We start from the raw sequence: 16,421 nt of genomic DNA, 5'->3' as shown, positions 1-16,421 counted from the left end.
CTGCTGTAGTTTTTGAGTAATAGGTATAATAGAAACTCTGTTAGGCTGTAAAACAAAGTCCCTGTCAGCACTTTGATTCTCACCGTGTTACAATGAGAATCATCTACTTTACTGGCATCTGACTTTGGGATGCCACTTTGGGAATCCTTTGCCCTTTCCAGACTGATTTCTTCATAGTCTTTGTAAATCTATTGCCTGGAACATTCTGTCTTTCTTCTCAGTTAGATCTTTCTCCTTTTTTTTTGTGTTGAGGAGGATTTTGGCTGCTACTTTCAGTCTGTTCCTCCTGTTTGAACAACTTCACAGATGATGTAGCATCACCCTCTCGTTATACAGTGTTCTTTGCTTTGGGGCTGAAGAGGATGTGCTTAGAAACAGGGATGTCTGCTGCCCTGTGCAATTGGTGCAGCAACTTGCTGCATTAGAAAGTCCCAGTAACATTTTACTCTCTTTGTGTTGCAGATGGGGCTGATATTTGGGATTTTTCTTTACCCGTTTGTAAAGGTATTGAGTTCATTTCTGATTCAAAAAGCAGGGACATTAGCTTTTGCTGTTACTAAAAACAATCTCGTTGAGCTCTTTGTCTCTTACAGAACAGCTAATACTTGCACAGACCTCAGACAGTTAATGCTTACTCACTAGTAACAGATTAGGATGTTCAAGGAATTTAGGATTTGGCCTTTCCCAAGAAAAATGTCCTCTCCATGCTTGGCTTGATGGAAAGTGAAGGTTGTTAATCTGACATTTGGTGAATCAAATAGGGAAAACTGATGTTTTATCATTGATGTATGCTGAACCATTTGTCTCTCTATTACTTCTTCCCAATGCACCCTTATGTCCAAGGAAGCAAAGAGCATGGATAATGAATAAATGTCTGTGAGTGGGAATTAGGCTGGAATGTCAGTGTGGGTTTATGGGTTGTGCACCATTCTAGGAAGCCTTTCATGATTTTTGCTTATTAAATAGTAGGGGGTGATTCGTGGTTATTCTGCATTTCTTTTATGCTGTCTGCCACAGAGAACAAGCTCTAAGGCTGTCTTAAGTGAACAGCAAAGCTGAGGAGGAGAAATTTAGGTCACTTCAGCATTTAGGTCTAGAAGTCTTGGCTCTATAGCTGTCACCAACTACTGAAAAGCACTCTATATAAGTCCTAGTTTTGGATAATCTATCCAGCACCAATAGCAGTGATTATTAACCATATTCTGGAAACTCTTGTGTATGATACTGTCTGTAAAGGGAGCAACTTTCCTGTGGTATTTTCATTCAAGGAAAACATTTACTCTGTTGACATGATTATACTTTCATAAAAGTCTCTGCTGCTATGGACAGCTGATACATACTATATTTTAAAGGGATATTTTCCAGGGAAAATCGCATCTATCTTAACACTCACCAGTTTGTTGGTTCATTGAGTAGGTCCTAAACAATATTTCTTAGAGAAGTTAAGTAACTTGCTGAAATCCTGAAGCAGTGCAGTAGCAAAGTAAGAATAGCACCAAACAAGTCTCAGTGTAGAGACTTCCTCAGCTACACTCATGGAATAGCCAGCCCTGAAATACTTGTCACAAGGAATGTCAGAAACTAACTCATGACTGACTGTCGAGTGTGTGGCACAACTTCTTATCAAGCATAAAGTCTTGGTATTAAAATGGTCACTGCAGCTGGGTGTATGCACAAACCAAAAAAAAAAGAAATGTAGCTGTGAGCTTGGGGTTTTTTTTCAGTCCTGTTGCAGGAGTTGGGCTCTGCACAAAATTCTGTAGCTGCATTCTTCAGCTCTGCAGCATTCTGCTCCATGACTCACTGTGCATCAAACTTTTCTGTCAGCTGTAGCTATGGGAATTGCCATGGTTCCTTGAAATCCTTATAGAAATAAGACAGCTATCCCATGAAACCTTGACTGAAGTCAAGTTTATTTATATCTTTTCTATTTTTACATGACAGTGATTTTTTTTTTCCTTAAAGCAAGGGAGACAGTTACATTGTCCATCAGTTTTATAGCCTTGTGACAAATCACTGACCTAAAACCACACTGTTTGCCCCCTGGATTTCATGCATCATTATGTATTTGGAGAGCAAATGGTGCATTTGTCTGCAATTGATAGGTCTGTTAGCAGGTCCCAGCAAATACTGCAAATAGTCAGAGTCTAAACAGCAGTTTTTAACCTCCAAAAACTAATATAAACCCATTGCATATTGCATTAGGATGTGCTTTTAAAGATGTCCAAGCAATGAGATTTTGGAAATTTTATCCTCTGTCATTGTTGTTTTGGAGGATAAATCAGGAAAGACTCTGACAAATGATGGGAGGAAATTCAAGCGTTTCCCATCCTCGTCTCAAAAAACACAATAAAACATGTTCAGCCTAAGAGCACTTTGTTGTACTTTAGACTGTCAAAGCCAAACCAATGCTAGCACTTAGGCTGGAACAAACCAATTTATGAGTCAGTCAGTCCACAGTTTATCAAGTGTTGCACAGTAATTTGTAAGTTACAGCAACAATCTTCTTTATAGCTTTTATCAAAACCAAGTAGCATGAGAGGACACCTCATCTTCCAGAGGTAATGACTCTGAGTTAATACCTGCAGCTGTACTGACATGAGAAAGCTATTACCAAACTGAAAAGTGTAACTATCCTAAAGACAACATAGAAGAAGTTTCTTAGTTTTGGCAGCAGTTATTAGCTTTTATTTTTCAAATCAGAAATTTTCATCTTATGCCTTTATCGAAGACTAAACAACAAGAAAGGTGGTGATACCATGCAACGTGCCCATGGTAGAGGCTCAGTAGTGAGTTGCTTTGAGATTCTGGGTCTTTTTTTCACCATATCTGAACACCTTCTTCTAGAATATCCTGAAATAGCTTGTTAAGGCAGCTCATACCATGAGCTGGGTTTACTTATGTCTTAGGGTTTTCTTTTCATTGCCAACTTCAAATGCTCTTTTTGAGTTTTTCCCTGGGTAAGCTGACTAGCAGCTTCACAATGAAGTCATGCTATTATTTTATCTGTACTGTGTTTTTCACATCTCTCTCTCAGGCAGTTGCAGCAGGTAGGTCTGCTGGTTTGATTCTGACAGAATCCTGCTTTTCCCCAATAATATTTCTGGTATAAGCAGTCCTTGTCTTCTCAGAAATCTTTGTGGCTGTCATATCTCAGATGTTTTGTTTCTGGTGTCAGTAATGTGAATTTTCTATGATCTATAACCACTCTTACAGTGAAAAGAGAAATTGTTCACCATTTATGGCAATATTTGTTTGCAAAGTCCAGAGTTTTCCTGAACTTTAATAGTTGGCTAATTGTTTAGGACTTTTTCTTCTATTTCCTCCTTTGGATCAGCTAGGTGTCATCCTCAGACAATGGAATTGCTTTGTACCTCCTTTTTTAGTGATGCTTTGACTGTTAGTACCAATTTTTCATTGTGAGGTTGCTGTGTTGATGCTCTGTTTATGTGGGATCATCCATGTGGTGCTTGGTTTGTCCAGACTGAGTGATCTGTTGGAATGTGAGAGAGTTCTTACCATGTCTAGATTTGTCGGAAAGAGAAGAATGGGATTGTGGCCACCTATGCAGTCAGGATCTGGAGGTTGGGAAGTGCAAACACAGCCCACAGTTTTGCTTAAAGAAATGTGGGTAGAACTGAGCTACGTATATTAATTTTAATTTAAAATATTCATAATTGTGTAGTGACACTGATATTTCAGGTATTTGAAATGAATATTCTTTCTGAATATGCCTTGTTTCTGTTTTGTTTTCCTGTCTTTATTACCCTCCAGCTACAGGAGACAAACATTTAGGCCATTTTTTCATCTTGAATTCCTGTCATTTTAAGTGTGTAAGCATACCACTGGAACAGTTCCTTAATTGTTCCCTTTAATGGACTGTGACCAAAATGTTATTTTCCTTTTGTGTAATTTCCTTTTATTTTCTGTACCCTCAGTGTTTATGTTTGGTTTATATCACTTTGCATTCCTTTATTTTGAAGCTGATGCATATTATGTTCATCCAACCTCTTTGCAGTACTGCACTATAATGAGTGGAAGAATTTTAGAGGTGTCTGTGACTCTTAATCTAAATGACTGACATGCATTGCTAACTTTCTATGGATTTTGAAGTCATAGAATCATGGAATTTTAGGGATTGGAATGGACCTTACAGATCATCCAGTCCCAACCCCTGCCCTGGGCAGGGACACCTCCTCACTAGACCAGGATGCTCAAGGCCTCATCCAGCTTCCAAGGAAGTCTTTGGAAAAGTTCTTAGCATGGCAAAATTCCTTAGCTTTTTATATGTGTCCTAATGTAAGTGAAAGTGTGCAATTTTTCATTTTGTTGGCCAGGAGCTACATTTAGGAGCCACAACTTCTGTGTGTCAGTTGCTGCATAAAAGAACCAGCAAACCAAAGAGGTTAGTTGTTCTCCTCTTGTTGCAAGCAAATGGGTATTAGGAAACCTGCCTGGAAAATGGCTCAGCAAATAGATTCTGTGTGACATAGGCTGAGGAAATTTCTCCCTCAAAGGATTGCTTTGTATTATTAATGTTTTATAGCCTCTTAGCAGTTCTCAGCTGGAATTGTTACACTATTGTTATATATTGACCTGACTGGAGAGATGTCTTAAATCTGGATTTTAATCTGAATCTTCTCAAAATGCAGAGACAGTTGAAAGACCCTAGTGTGCAGGCTCATCCTAAGATTAGTGGCTTCTCAAATAAGGGACAGGCCAAAGAACCAGAGTTTTCTGTCTCAGGAGAGTATCTCCTCCTAAATTAATGTTTGTGTGTTTATCAGATGTCTCTGAATGTAAGTGCTTTTTCTTTTAGTAGCCACAAACACTTTGGAGTGGTATAACACAGTGAGGCACACAGAAGCATCTGCTTTGTTCTGTGTTTGTTCCCATGAGGTAACTTGTACTTGACACAGTGGTACATTCTTTGGCTGAAGGAGGGGAAAGCTCATTTTGTGAAGTGAAATATGGTCACTGTGTGCTGTGCTTGGGTCAGGGTGAGTATTCTGGAGTTAGGTCAGACTTGTATTTAGCAGTTTGTTTTCAGTGTGGTTTTTTTTTTGTCTTAGCACTGGTAGCTTTTTGCTCTGTGTTGTTGATTTGTTTCTTGGGTTTTGTACTAAGGAAAGCGTTAGATAATAATGGCAAACATATAAAAGTAGAAGAAAAGTTATGGTTTTGGGAATGGATTATTTATGCCATCAGATAGGATAGCTATTAATTGTTTTTATTTCTCTTTACTCTCCAGATAACACCATGATACTGTCTTAATCCTCTCTTAAGGTTTGTATTATAGAAGAATTGTGCATTTAGGAAAGAAGTCTTACAAGCTGTGTGGAATTCCAGAGCTGAACTTGAGGCAGCTGTTACACAGACTCAATTTATTCTGCTGAGCTACCTGAGGACACATTAGCGTACTAAAGAGTAAATTAGGTTTAGGAAATCTGACTTGTGGAGATTTTAATTTAGATAAGTAAAGCTGGATTCCTGAAATGATTGCTCACCATGAATTACAATGTGATCTGTTTTGGAAACTTGAGTGTTCACCAGGAAAATCTGCCTGGCCTTGGTTTCCCAATGAATTTTATTTTAGTGCAGTCGCCACATAAAGGTCGTTCTCATCCAGGCAAAGAAAAACATTACTTGAAATCAAAACATTGAGCTCAATAAATGCAGAAAGATGACTGAGCTGAAGAGGTGAAAGGAGAAATTCTCTTTTGTTCTACTTTCAAAGCAGACCTTGTGAGTTTCATTACTCATATGCACATTCCTTCTAGTCACAATATCAATTTAATTCTTTTTTCTTTTTTTTTTTTAATATGTGTGATTTTTGATCAGACAGTAGTGAAAGAGACTCGGTGTTGTGCTCAGCAGAGGTGGAAAGCCACCCAAAGAAACATTTTAAAATACCAGGGATATCTTCTTTGAGGTCTTTATTGTACCTTTTTCTGAGCTGGAGGGACTTACACATGTAACAGGTTTTTTCCAAAGAGAACCAGTTGTAAATTGTTCAGAAGATTTTTCTGCTATCTTCTTCACTGCAGAATATGAGCATTTAGTAGTTGCCCAGTGCACTAACTATCCTTTGCCATATGTCCTTCAGCTGGAAACTTTAAAAAAGGACACATGCAGTTGTGCAATTCTGTCAAAGGCAGTGCTGAACACATCCACTTAGCATCTGAGGCAGATGACTGATGATGGTTCTTGGTACCTCATGTCACTGCCATTTATCAGTTACTGGAAACTTGACTTTGAAGCTCATGTGTGGAATTATGTGCCTCCAAAAGTGAGGATGTGTCCAGTTAGTATTAGAAAAAAACTACTGAATAATATGCATACAGAGACATTTAATCTGCAAATGTGAATAAGGTGGGTGTAATGCCATGCACAAAATTTGGAAAAGTAGGCACGATTTTAGGGGCTTACTGTGTGAAAAGAATGAGAACAGAGTTACTGACATGAAAACTGACTAGAATTGTTCTTCAAAAGACTTTCAGGGAAGTAGATGGGAATTGTTAGCAATTTCATGGTCAAAAATGTGCAAGAATGCCAGAGTTAGTAGCCAGAAAATGCAGTAAGGAAAGGAAGAGGAAAGCAACTGTTTCTTTGAAACTTATAAACAGAAAAGTAAAATACCCAAATGAGGTTTGTAAGGTTGTTTTTGTTTTCTTTTTTTCTTTTTTTACATTTTACCTAAAAATTTCCTGTTTAGTTACAGAACCTGAAATCCTGAGCATCAGTTAAGGGAGTGAAAGGGCAGGGAGAGCTGTCTGTCTGGCAATCCTTGATGCAGTCCATGGATGCCTTATTGATTGCCATATCCATATGTCACTTTTCCCATTTTGAAGTCAATGGGACTGTGAGTTGCTTGTTTTTTTCATATGCCATACCAAGTTACCAAGAAAGAGAAGATCCTTTTCTGTGATACCAATATTACCTAGTTTGAGATGTGGCAAATAACCTCAAATAAGATGACAGACATTAACATAAGAGGGTCCTTAAAAGGAAATTTTCTAATTTGAGATCTGACACTATTCCAGTCTTCAAAGTGTTTGTGAATATTTAATGGATCAGACATCTAATGAAAGGACATAGACTGAATTATTTAAGGGCATCACAAACCCTTGGATAGTTAACCCCTGAAGCATTGAAGTTCATATTTGAGGGTTAGTTTTCTGATGTAATGTTGTTCATTCCCAGGCTTGCCCTTGTGGTGTTTTGTTTAATTTATTTTGTTATTAAACAACATTGGTCTACACAGTGTCAAACAGATGAAAATATATATTCTTAAGTGGTTTTCTTGAGTCTATAAGACTATTCCAGACAACACACTTTCCATTAATTGCAGTGCTTGTGCTTAGAGGTGATGTTTGGAGCTTTTGTTGGGGTGAACTGAATCTTTGTCAAACAGCTTCATTATCTCTAATGAATTTATTAGCCAATATTGCAATTTGACAAGGTAGTTTCTACACACTGCTTAGAGAAATGCTCAATAAAATGTCAGTGTTCCATGTGTTGTACATGTTGAATAACAAATGCTGAGTGACCAGGTTGTACACAGACAGTACTTGAGTGGGTTAAGCTTTTACATTGTCCCTGAACTAAGCATCACAGTGTAAAGGGGTTTTGAGTTCCAGACATAATAATCCAAGTATATGAACACGTCTAGATAGTTGTAGTTCAGGATCTACTTGTCTTAAGGCTATGTTGTGTAAACAAAACCAGTGTGGTAAAGTTTGTACCTGTTCACATGATGGTGTAAATCAGTCTCCCCTCTAAAACATTGAACTGACTTGGCAGAGCTGTCTTTGGTACTTTCTGGAAGTGGGAGCAGAATTCATTTCAAGCTGTCTGTATTATTTCTCAGTGACTGGGATAGCTGAAGTGCATACCCTAATTTTGTGTTACTTAGCTGCTGCTGATTCTAAATGCCTGTTCAAAAAGTCCAGTAGTACTAGGGCATAGATCTGATCCACAATCCTTTGCCTCACTGTGACAGAAATTCTGACAGTGTCTAAACCAAAAGTTTTCTTTGTGACTTCTAAAGATTCTTCTCATTATCATATTCTTTTGACTGGGAATTTCCACAGTATTCACAAAAGCATCAAGACTTGCCAAAAGGCAAAGTTTATCTGCAAGCCATTTGATAACACTGTATTGCCTTATATATCTTGAATGCTGTCATTTTAAGAAGTCTCATTTTGTGGGTTAGGCTCATATCCTGACTGAATAATGTGTCTGTCTATAGTGTTATTTAATGTCTGTAACTATAGCTGAAGTTAATGCAAACAGATTGATAATTGACCTTACTTTTTCATACAGAATAATGTCTATATAAATGTTTGTTCACATGGAATAATACAAGAAATATATCTGAACCACCTCCCATGTTTTTTTCAGCGAATTAAGAGATCTACTGGTTAATGGCTGTGAAGTATAACTCGTTAATTCTTTCTCTTCCCCACCTACACATAATGAAACACTGACATTTGATTTCTTGAAAGTATGTCCTTTCTCTAACCCTGCTCCTGTCTCATTTTCTCTCTTTCCCAGAGGTTTTAGCCTTGTGAGCTGCTGTAATGTCTATCAGTGTAAGTCACACTGAAAGACCAAGGCTCTGATAGCTAATGTCAATAACAGAAAATGAAGAGAAACATGAGAGATGAAGAAAAATTATATAGATCCCATTGCCTGAGTGGAGGGGAGTCACTAACCTCAAGGCTGCCATCTCCAAAGGATTTTTTTCAGGTTAGCTGCTTAGCTCTATTTTTCATAGGGTTTTTTTTGGTAGTTTCAGTGAAGATGCTGGCTGTATTTTTTAAAGGAAAATAAGATATGTGACTAAATATTACATACAAACAAAGCAAAATGCACTTGCTGAGTTGGGAGGGTGAGGAGCATATCAACACTACACTCAACCTTCTTCCCCCTTCCCATTCAAACAGCCCAAATTAAATGCAGCCTCAAGTTGCCATGTCCAAGCCAGAGTGCTGACATTCCTGATTTCCACTGTTTGTAATTACCTCTGTTTCAGGCTGGATTTGTCTAAGGATTTGTCAATGATTAATAAGTTCTTATTCATCAGTTAGATGAAGACAGGGAGAGGACATTTATATCTCTTGCTTATGGTAAAAATCACTGTGAGTTATATGGCAAAATTAGAAAGGCAAGTGTAAACCTGTTTTAAGCTAGGAGTAATGATTTACTTAGGCAGGGAATAATAGCTGAGCATTGACAACAGTGGGGGGATGCTAATATGTTGATGCTTTACTAATGGCTTCAAGGTGAGGAATGTCCATTTGTCTGTCTGTAAAATCAGGGGGTGCTTTCCACCTTGGGATTAAATGGCCATTTAAATTAGCAGGACTATGAATGCTGCTGCTGCACTTTGTGTTCCTATCTTGATGTCTGGAAAGCTTCAAGTACAACTGGCACAGACACTCATAAGATCAAGGTCAGACTGTCTGCATAATAAATGATAGGGAGTATTAATTCACCCACAGACGTGGCAAAAAAGATGAATAATCTTTGTGCAGTTTATCTATACATCTGGGTATTTGGAAGACTTAATTAATTACAATACAGTGAATCCTGCATCAAGTGTTCCTCTCAAAGCTCTGCAAGCAACAGTTCAACACTACATTTTGCCTCTGTGCTATATCCCTTCACCAAGGGGTTATAAATTGTAGTTTTCAGCTTTCTGGCTCATGCAAAAAAAGAGATGATTTTACTTAAATGGGAGTAAAAAATAGTCCAGTCCATTTTAGTTTTCACTACCTCTGAAGTTAGTTTCTGTAGGCTGATGGTTAAAATCTGGCACAGTGTAAGGTCTTTTTGCATAACCTGAGATTGAAAACAGGGTTAATATGCTGGTTTTGAACAGCTCAGTGTTGGCAGAATATTTCTGTTCAAGATGAAATGCATTTTACCTATTTGTTTCAATGCAAAGTGTTAGGCCCATGGGACAAATTCTTGAATATCTACTACTGACTGTATCAGGAATGTTTCTAAAAGCTTCCCCACCAGTCTAGTATTTAGATTAACTTGTCATTCTAAGGCTTTCACATTTGGACAGAGTTCCCATTTATTCATCATGACAGAGCTAGACAAAGAGCATACAAATTACTTCTCAAATATTTTTCTTCAATAACAAGCAGATTTGGACCTCAGACTGCACTGATATTAATGACTTGCATGTGCCCTCACTAAAAATGCTGATGTAAATGTAAGTTTAATGACATTAGTGTTTGGCATTGATTGGAAATTTAACTTTGAGAAGACAAAGTCTGTCTTACAAGATATTAAATGTAGGCTAAGATATCTTCAAGTCAGGCCAGGCTTCTGTAAAAATTTCTGGATTACTGTTGCTGAAATAATGACAGTGAAATATTTGCTATCAGCCTGAAGGACAACAAGTAACTGTTGATGTGATCTAGAATGGATTTTACTTCGGAATGGAATAGCCTGTAAATGGATGTTTGCATTCAAACTCACTGATGTTAACAACAAAACCTCACGTGGGGCTTAGTGTAATCACTTAAGATTAGAAAAAGAAGATAAATCTAACAACTTGTTTGCTGTTTCCTGTTGAACTTTTGAACAACAGAAAGCTTTTGATGCATGATATATACCCAGTTTTCAAAAATAGCCAGCTTTTTGGAAGAGATTCAGGTGAAACTCATGTCTGGGTAGTGGACAGAGGTTGAGAGGATTTCCCAAGGGCTGTAATTCTCTTGGCAGGGGTTAGTGTTTATATGGAGAGCATCTTTCTCTTTGCCTCTTTGAGTCTCAGCATTGGCACCTAAGATGTGTGAGAAACACAAAGTGAGGGTCTGAAAGTTTGTAGTGATGCATGATTAGGTTTTTTTCCCCCAGCATTCTGATATTAACCTCATTACTCTTTTGACTGCATTAGTTAAAGTTTTAGATTTGAGGTCCTGAATAGTTTTGTTAGCAAAATGAAACCGAGTAGAGCATTTGTCTGCTGGCTGAAATGGGAGCTGTATGATTTTTGGTTTCACATGCAAGTTAATTTGTTAGAGATGTGGACACAGCTCTGACAGGTTCTAATCCCTATAGTTCAGATGAAATATTAATGATAATCTTTATTCTCATCCACAGTTCTGTTGTGTAACAACTCTGTAATACTTCCTCATCATGTTACTGGATCAGGCTACAATACACCAGTCTTATTTGATGTGATTTGGCCATAGAATGCAAATATGCCTCAGGTGGGTGTAGTAGTTACATGAAAAAAAGTTAGGAGATGGGGAAGAAAACATGTGATTTAAAACACAGTAAAGTCAATCCTTAAGGTTTTTAATTGGCTAATTAAGACACATAACAGAAGTGCAATAAAATTGTTTTTATTATTTCAAAATACACAACAGACAATACAGATCTATTCTGAAAACATTTCTCCATACTTTTTTACTACAAGCTACTCTGTTTTACAATTTTCATTCAAAATTGTCTCATTTAGAATGGAACAATTGCTGATATGAGTAATATGCTTAGCTTTAACTGTCAACTCATTTAAAACTGAAATGAGTGAGACCCAATTTGATTTACCTATTACTTTACCACTTTCAAAGCTTCACCAGACCAAAGAAAATGTCCATGCATATTAATCTTATAAATAAAATCAAAAGAATTAATATCTTTCAGTAAAAAAAAAGCTAAAAATGAAATAAGTTAAAATATCTATTATCTTATTATGAGAGATTCAGAGTACCAGACAAATTCCCTTTAAATTAGCATGTCTGTGAGGGTCTCAATGCCAGATGGCAACTACTGCATTCTCTTCCCTCAAGGAATATTAACTTCTTCTCTGTTGTTCCTAACAGGTTCAATGTGTACTTGAAGACCTGCAGTGGTCACTACTCCACAGACCCTACACCCTTCCTTCCATCCTTCCCTCCTTCCCCAACCCCCTGAGAGGTTATTTTGGTGTCTAATTGGCTGTACCTCTCGGAAGATTTGCTAGTGACTACTCTGAATCTTTCATTAGTTGTTCTGTTCTCTTTGAACACAGAGAACTGACTGTTCCTTTTCTCGTTTAACAGTCTTCAAGTGTGTAAGAAATTACACTGATATTCCCTCCAAGGTTACCTCCCATAAGCAAAACAACCACATTTCTTTACATCTTCCTCTCCTAAGATGTTTTTTAGGCCTCTCTCCATTCTTGTTTCTCCTCTATGGATTTTCTCCAGTTTTTCCATGCGCTGAAGTTCTGTGTTCAAAGCTGGAAATAACCACTCAGCCAAGGCCCTGATCATGTTGAGCTGAGTGGTGGAGGTAGGTTGTGTCTTGTAGGCTCTGTTCCTTACATTCTCACTTTTCTGCAGTGGTGTGATACTGTTGACTCCTCCTTCACTTGTATAACCTCCAAGTCTTCAGTGCCAAAATGCTGCTGAAGCAGTTGCTTTCCATTCTGTGTCTGGGTGGGTGATTGTTGCTGATGAAGAACAGTATATTTTGATTTTCCTGATAGGGTTTCTTCCTGTACATTTCAGATAATTTTCTCAATAACGTGAGGTAATTTTCTGTTCTTATTCAGTCAGTCCTCCAGCTTAACTCCAGGCCACTCTAACTTCATATTGACCATTGCAGAGTTAGGTTGCTGCAGAACTCTATGAAATTCCTTTCTCAGAAGGAGCTACTGTGAACTGATTTCAAGGCACATTATCCCTGTTTGCACTAATGGGGTCAGGTGCCTCTAGATTCATCCCTAACTAGTTTGTGAGACTCCTGTGTTAAATAATAGTAAAGAATTCTTGTTATTACATTTTGTTGCAGAATGAGAAGAAACCCCAGTGTTTCTGGTACGTGGCAAAATTTTCGGAACTGTTTAGCCAACACAGGATATGTTTACTCGGGTGAAAATAGAGAGCTGATGATTCTTTTTTCAAGTCAGCCAGGTATGAGCTAGACTTCATGTTACTTGTGGCACTGAGGCTGACCTAAAAAACTTACTGAGAAAGTACAAGAATTCAGGTGACATTCAACATTGGAACATAGATTTTGGCTCTCCAATTTGCTGTTGTTATTTACAGACCATGATGGCTATGAAATATTTTGCAAAGAAAAAAAGTCAGGGTCTCATCTGAGAGAGCTTTTACAGTCCAATGAAAGGAAAGTTAAAGGCACAGATGTTGGTTGTAAGAAAACCAGTGCAGAAAGGCTTTATAAAACAAGTGCATTCTGAGGAGAGAGGTAGAAAGCAGGGGATAATAAAGAATTGGAACTTGGGAACTTTGTGAAAGCAATAGAATAATCTAAGTGGACGAGGCAATGGAAATACAGGAATATAAATAACAAAGTTGTGATAAAGAGGAAGAGGAGGCAAGGACAGAAGAAATCAGAAGCAGCATTCACTAGAATTATTAAAATGGTTTTAAGGCAACTGATGGGATCAGTGGGGAAGGCCTGAAGAGGAATTTAGTCAGCAGCTCTCCATTTTAGCCTTTAAAATCTTTGTTTCAATCTTGGCAATTTCTAAAGAGCCTTGCCTATTTTCCTCCACTTAAACCTGATCAGTACCTTTATTTAGGAGGGACCATTTGAAGCCAAAGTGCCATCTCAAGGACCCTTCACTGGTTGCTTCCATTCTGACTGAAGGAGCAGTAGGATGGCCCCAGTCCCCTCACAGTGCAGTCAGTGGTGTCAGTGTCACAGGTCTCACAGTGACACTCTGTGGCTACTGGGTAGGAATAGAAGGATTCAGGGTGGTCACCACAGCCAGGGATCTTCACTGTTTCATACACAACCTCCTTGAAGGTACATGTTTGCTGAACAGATGAGACTGGTGGATATTTATATACTGGATCCTGAAATGACAAGAAGGGAAATACCTGTTTTGACATTTGTTATGGGTAGAATTTCAATTATTTTTAAAATGGGAAAATCCCACTGAGCTGAAAAGCATTTGGATCTGACTCTTCTAATTTCACTTAGACCCTTAAATTTCCCCTTTCAGGAGGACTGATATGGCAAATTTGTGTCATAACATCACGAGATAATCTTTCAGGTTAATTGCTTTGTTCTTTGAATGATTTAAAAAAGTAGAGGAGTCTGTGTAGTAGTGGCTGCTTTATTGTAGCCACAAACTGAACACAGAGCAGAGCTCCAGATTGTAATACTTATAACTCCAGTTATCCAATATAAACATAATGTGTGCCACCAGTTCAATACCTGAATTTTACTAGCATTTTTTCACCCTTTGTGCTTCAGATTGGCTGTGTATCTACTTTCCTGCCAAATAGCACAGTAGATACTCAACCTGTTCTTTCACAAGGTATACCCTGCTCGTGTGTTCATTATGGACTAGAGAAATGGATTATTCAGACATCACTTGGAATATCTCATGGTGGTTCCTGAAATGCTGATTGAGAGTCTCACCCGTGTGAAGCAGAATCCTGAGCACCACGTGGCATTCACTGTAATGCAGAATTCACATTCTTCTCTTTCCACTGCTATAGTGATATTGGTGAGCTGACAGCTGTGGCAGCAAATTGCTTTCCAGCAAAATAACAGCACGTAGCAATTAACTGTCTTCATCCTGTGTGCAAAGCAAAAAATATATCTATGCTGGGGAAACGTGAAGAGTTATTTTCAACAGGAAATATTGATAGAAACAGAGAGAAATTGAGTCTTTGCATTATTCTCAAGTAGTTCTAGTGGCAAGCTTTCAGAAACAGCAGTGAGGGTAGAGGATAAAGACAATAAATAGATCTATCCTTGTGTTCATTGTTAAAGGAGTTTGATTTTCCTAAGCAACTGACATGGCATGTCAGCAGCCTTAGCAGAATTAATAGCAGAGTACCATACCACTCTCAGTGAAATATTTTAATCTAAATTTCTATATGGAGAATGTGTCCTGTCTTTAAGGAGAAAGAAAAAGAAGCAAGGGAGAGAAACAGCAAAGGAAAATGGATATTTTTCAGAAGCAATTAATTGTATAAATTTTTTGCTATTTGAAAGACAGTAATTCTAGAAGAGGCTCTCATGAAAACTCACCTGTATTCTGCTTGCTTTCCTCGTAGGGATAGCTGTAGTGAGAAGAAAGCCCTCTGCTTACCTTTTATAGTGAACAGGGTGTAATTTATACCTGGAGGATTTGCAGTGTATTAATGCAGCAGGCATTAGTTGGTGACTTGGTGAAAGAGGATTAATGTTCAGCCAGACAGTGAGATTAAGCCTTGTTAAGAGGGAAAAAAGAAAAGCCAAACACACTCAGGAAGTGATGGTGAAGGTTACTGTCACAGTGTCTCTTCAGAAGTTTCACTGGATTTGATTCCGTGGCATTTAGACATAGCTGAGCCTTCCCACAGTTTGAAAAGAGGTTGAGAAGCCTATTTTGGGAAATGTTCAGGTGTTTTTACTGTGCTCTATGACAGCCCTCAGACTGGTAGGCTTGGGGTGTAAGCTGGTCCTCTGGGGGTAGAGACATTTCTTGGCTCGTGAACATGTTCTTGGATTTTTCAGAGTATCAATTTTTATTGCTTTCCCCTATGTTAGGTCTTACCCAGTGAGTGGCATATGTACTTTTTTATTGATCTGCAGTCCATGAAAGTTGCTACTGAGTTTGGTTAAACCGTGAAAACTCCACTTTTCTTTGCCATTTAAAATGCCTCTGTGATTTTTCTAGCCCAGTATATGCAGTTCTGGTTTCCTGTCTGTCTCATGGTCACATTTGTTTTAACTTAGGTAAGGGATGTCTGTATTGTGGAAAGGGACTATAAAGATGTTATAATGAAGCTTCAGTTCTGTGTTTTTGCGCTATTGATCTCAGATCAAATATTGTCATACGACAGAGAAATGCTAATATTTTTAGCAGACAACAATGCAAACTCACCTTTAGCATATTCCCTAGTTTTCCATGATAACAAAAGAGTCTATTCCCCTGCTCACTGCCCTTTTCCTGCATTGACAAGTTAGTGATGTGTGCCTTTTCAACAGAATAATGTCAGAGAAAGAACTTTGTGGAGCTTCACATATCACTTCTGGGGAAAATGACTCACAGTAGCACTGTATTTACTCTCTTCTACCCAGAACAGCCAGTCTTGCTTTGTTATGACTGTTCCATTATGGTCAGTCTGACTTTTACAGAAATCCATCCACAAAAGAAAACTAGACAAGGACATACAGTTAAAAGCATTTTATCATGAAAAGAAGTTCTCACTGGCCTATTAGTTTCCTGCAGACGGGATACTTTCCTCTAAGTGGCTTTTACAAATGAGCCCTTTGAGTGTGTCATACCTTCCTGTGGTCCTGCAGACTGACCATCTGTTCCAGTTGCCATGCAGTCTGCAATACCTTCATTTGGTAATGAATTTTGCATCACACCAAAGTTAGAAAGTGAGCTGGAAATTTTCCCTGGGCATCTCCTGTACTAATAACTTTGAATAAGAAGACAG

At 38.1% G+C, this 16,421-nt stretch overlaps 1 protein-coding gene across 1 annotated transcript; it reads right to left on the bottom strand.

The window, feature by feature from the left end:
* Nucleotides 1-13,393: 13,393 nt before the first annotated feature.
* On the bottom strand, nucleotides 13,394-14,562 carry FSHB (follicle stimulating hormone, beta polypeptide). Its single transcript, XM_009082529.1, has 2 exons — nucleotides 14,404-14,562; nucleotides 13,394-13,832 (listed from the first exon to the last, which is right to left on the bottom strand). Exons 1-2 carry the CDS (start codon nucleotides 14,560-14,562, stop codon nucleotides 13,596-13,598), a joined length of 396 nt encoding a protein of 131 aa, XP_009080777.1. The 3' UTR covers nucleotides 13,394-13,595.
* Between the last annotated feature and the right edge of the window lie 1,859 nt (nucleotides 14,563-16,421).

This window comes from Acanthisitta chloris, unplaced genomic scaffold (assembly GCF_000695815.1).
Source record: "Acanthisitta chloris isolate BGI_N310 unplaced genomic scaffold, ASM69581v1 scaffold29320, whole genome shotgun sequence".
Classification (NCBI taxonomy): domain Eukaryota; kingdom Metazoa; phylum Chordata; class Aves; order Passeriformes; family Acanthisittidae; genus Acanthisitta; species Acanthisitta chloris.
Note: the sequence above shows the minus strand (reverse complement) of the source record. Positions and strands in the feature narration are given on the sequence as shown.

What these genes read in the sequence shown, in the direction of transcription:
- FSHB (XM_009082529.1), bottom strand. Translation starts at nt 14,562, where the DNA reads ATGAAGACAGTTAATTGCTACGTGCTGTTATTTTGCTGGAAAGCAATT. An exon ending in CAGGATTCTGCTTCACACGG is followed by an intron (nt 13,833 to 14,403) that starts GTGAGACTCTCA and finishes TTGTCATTTCAG; the next exon opens with GATCCAGTATATAAATATCC.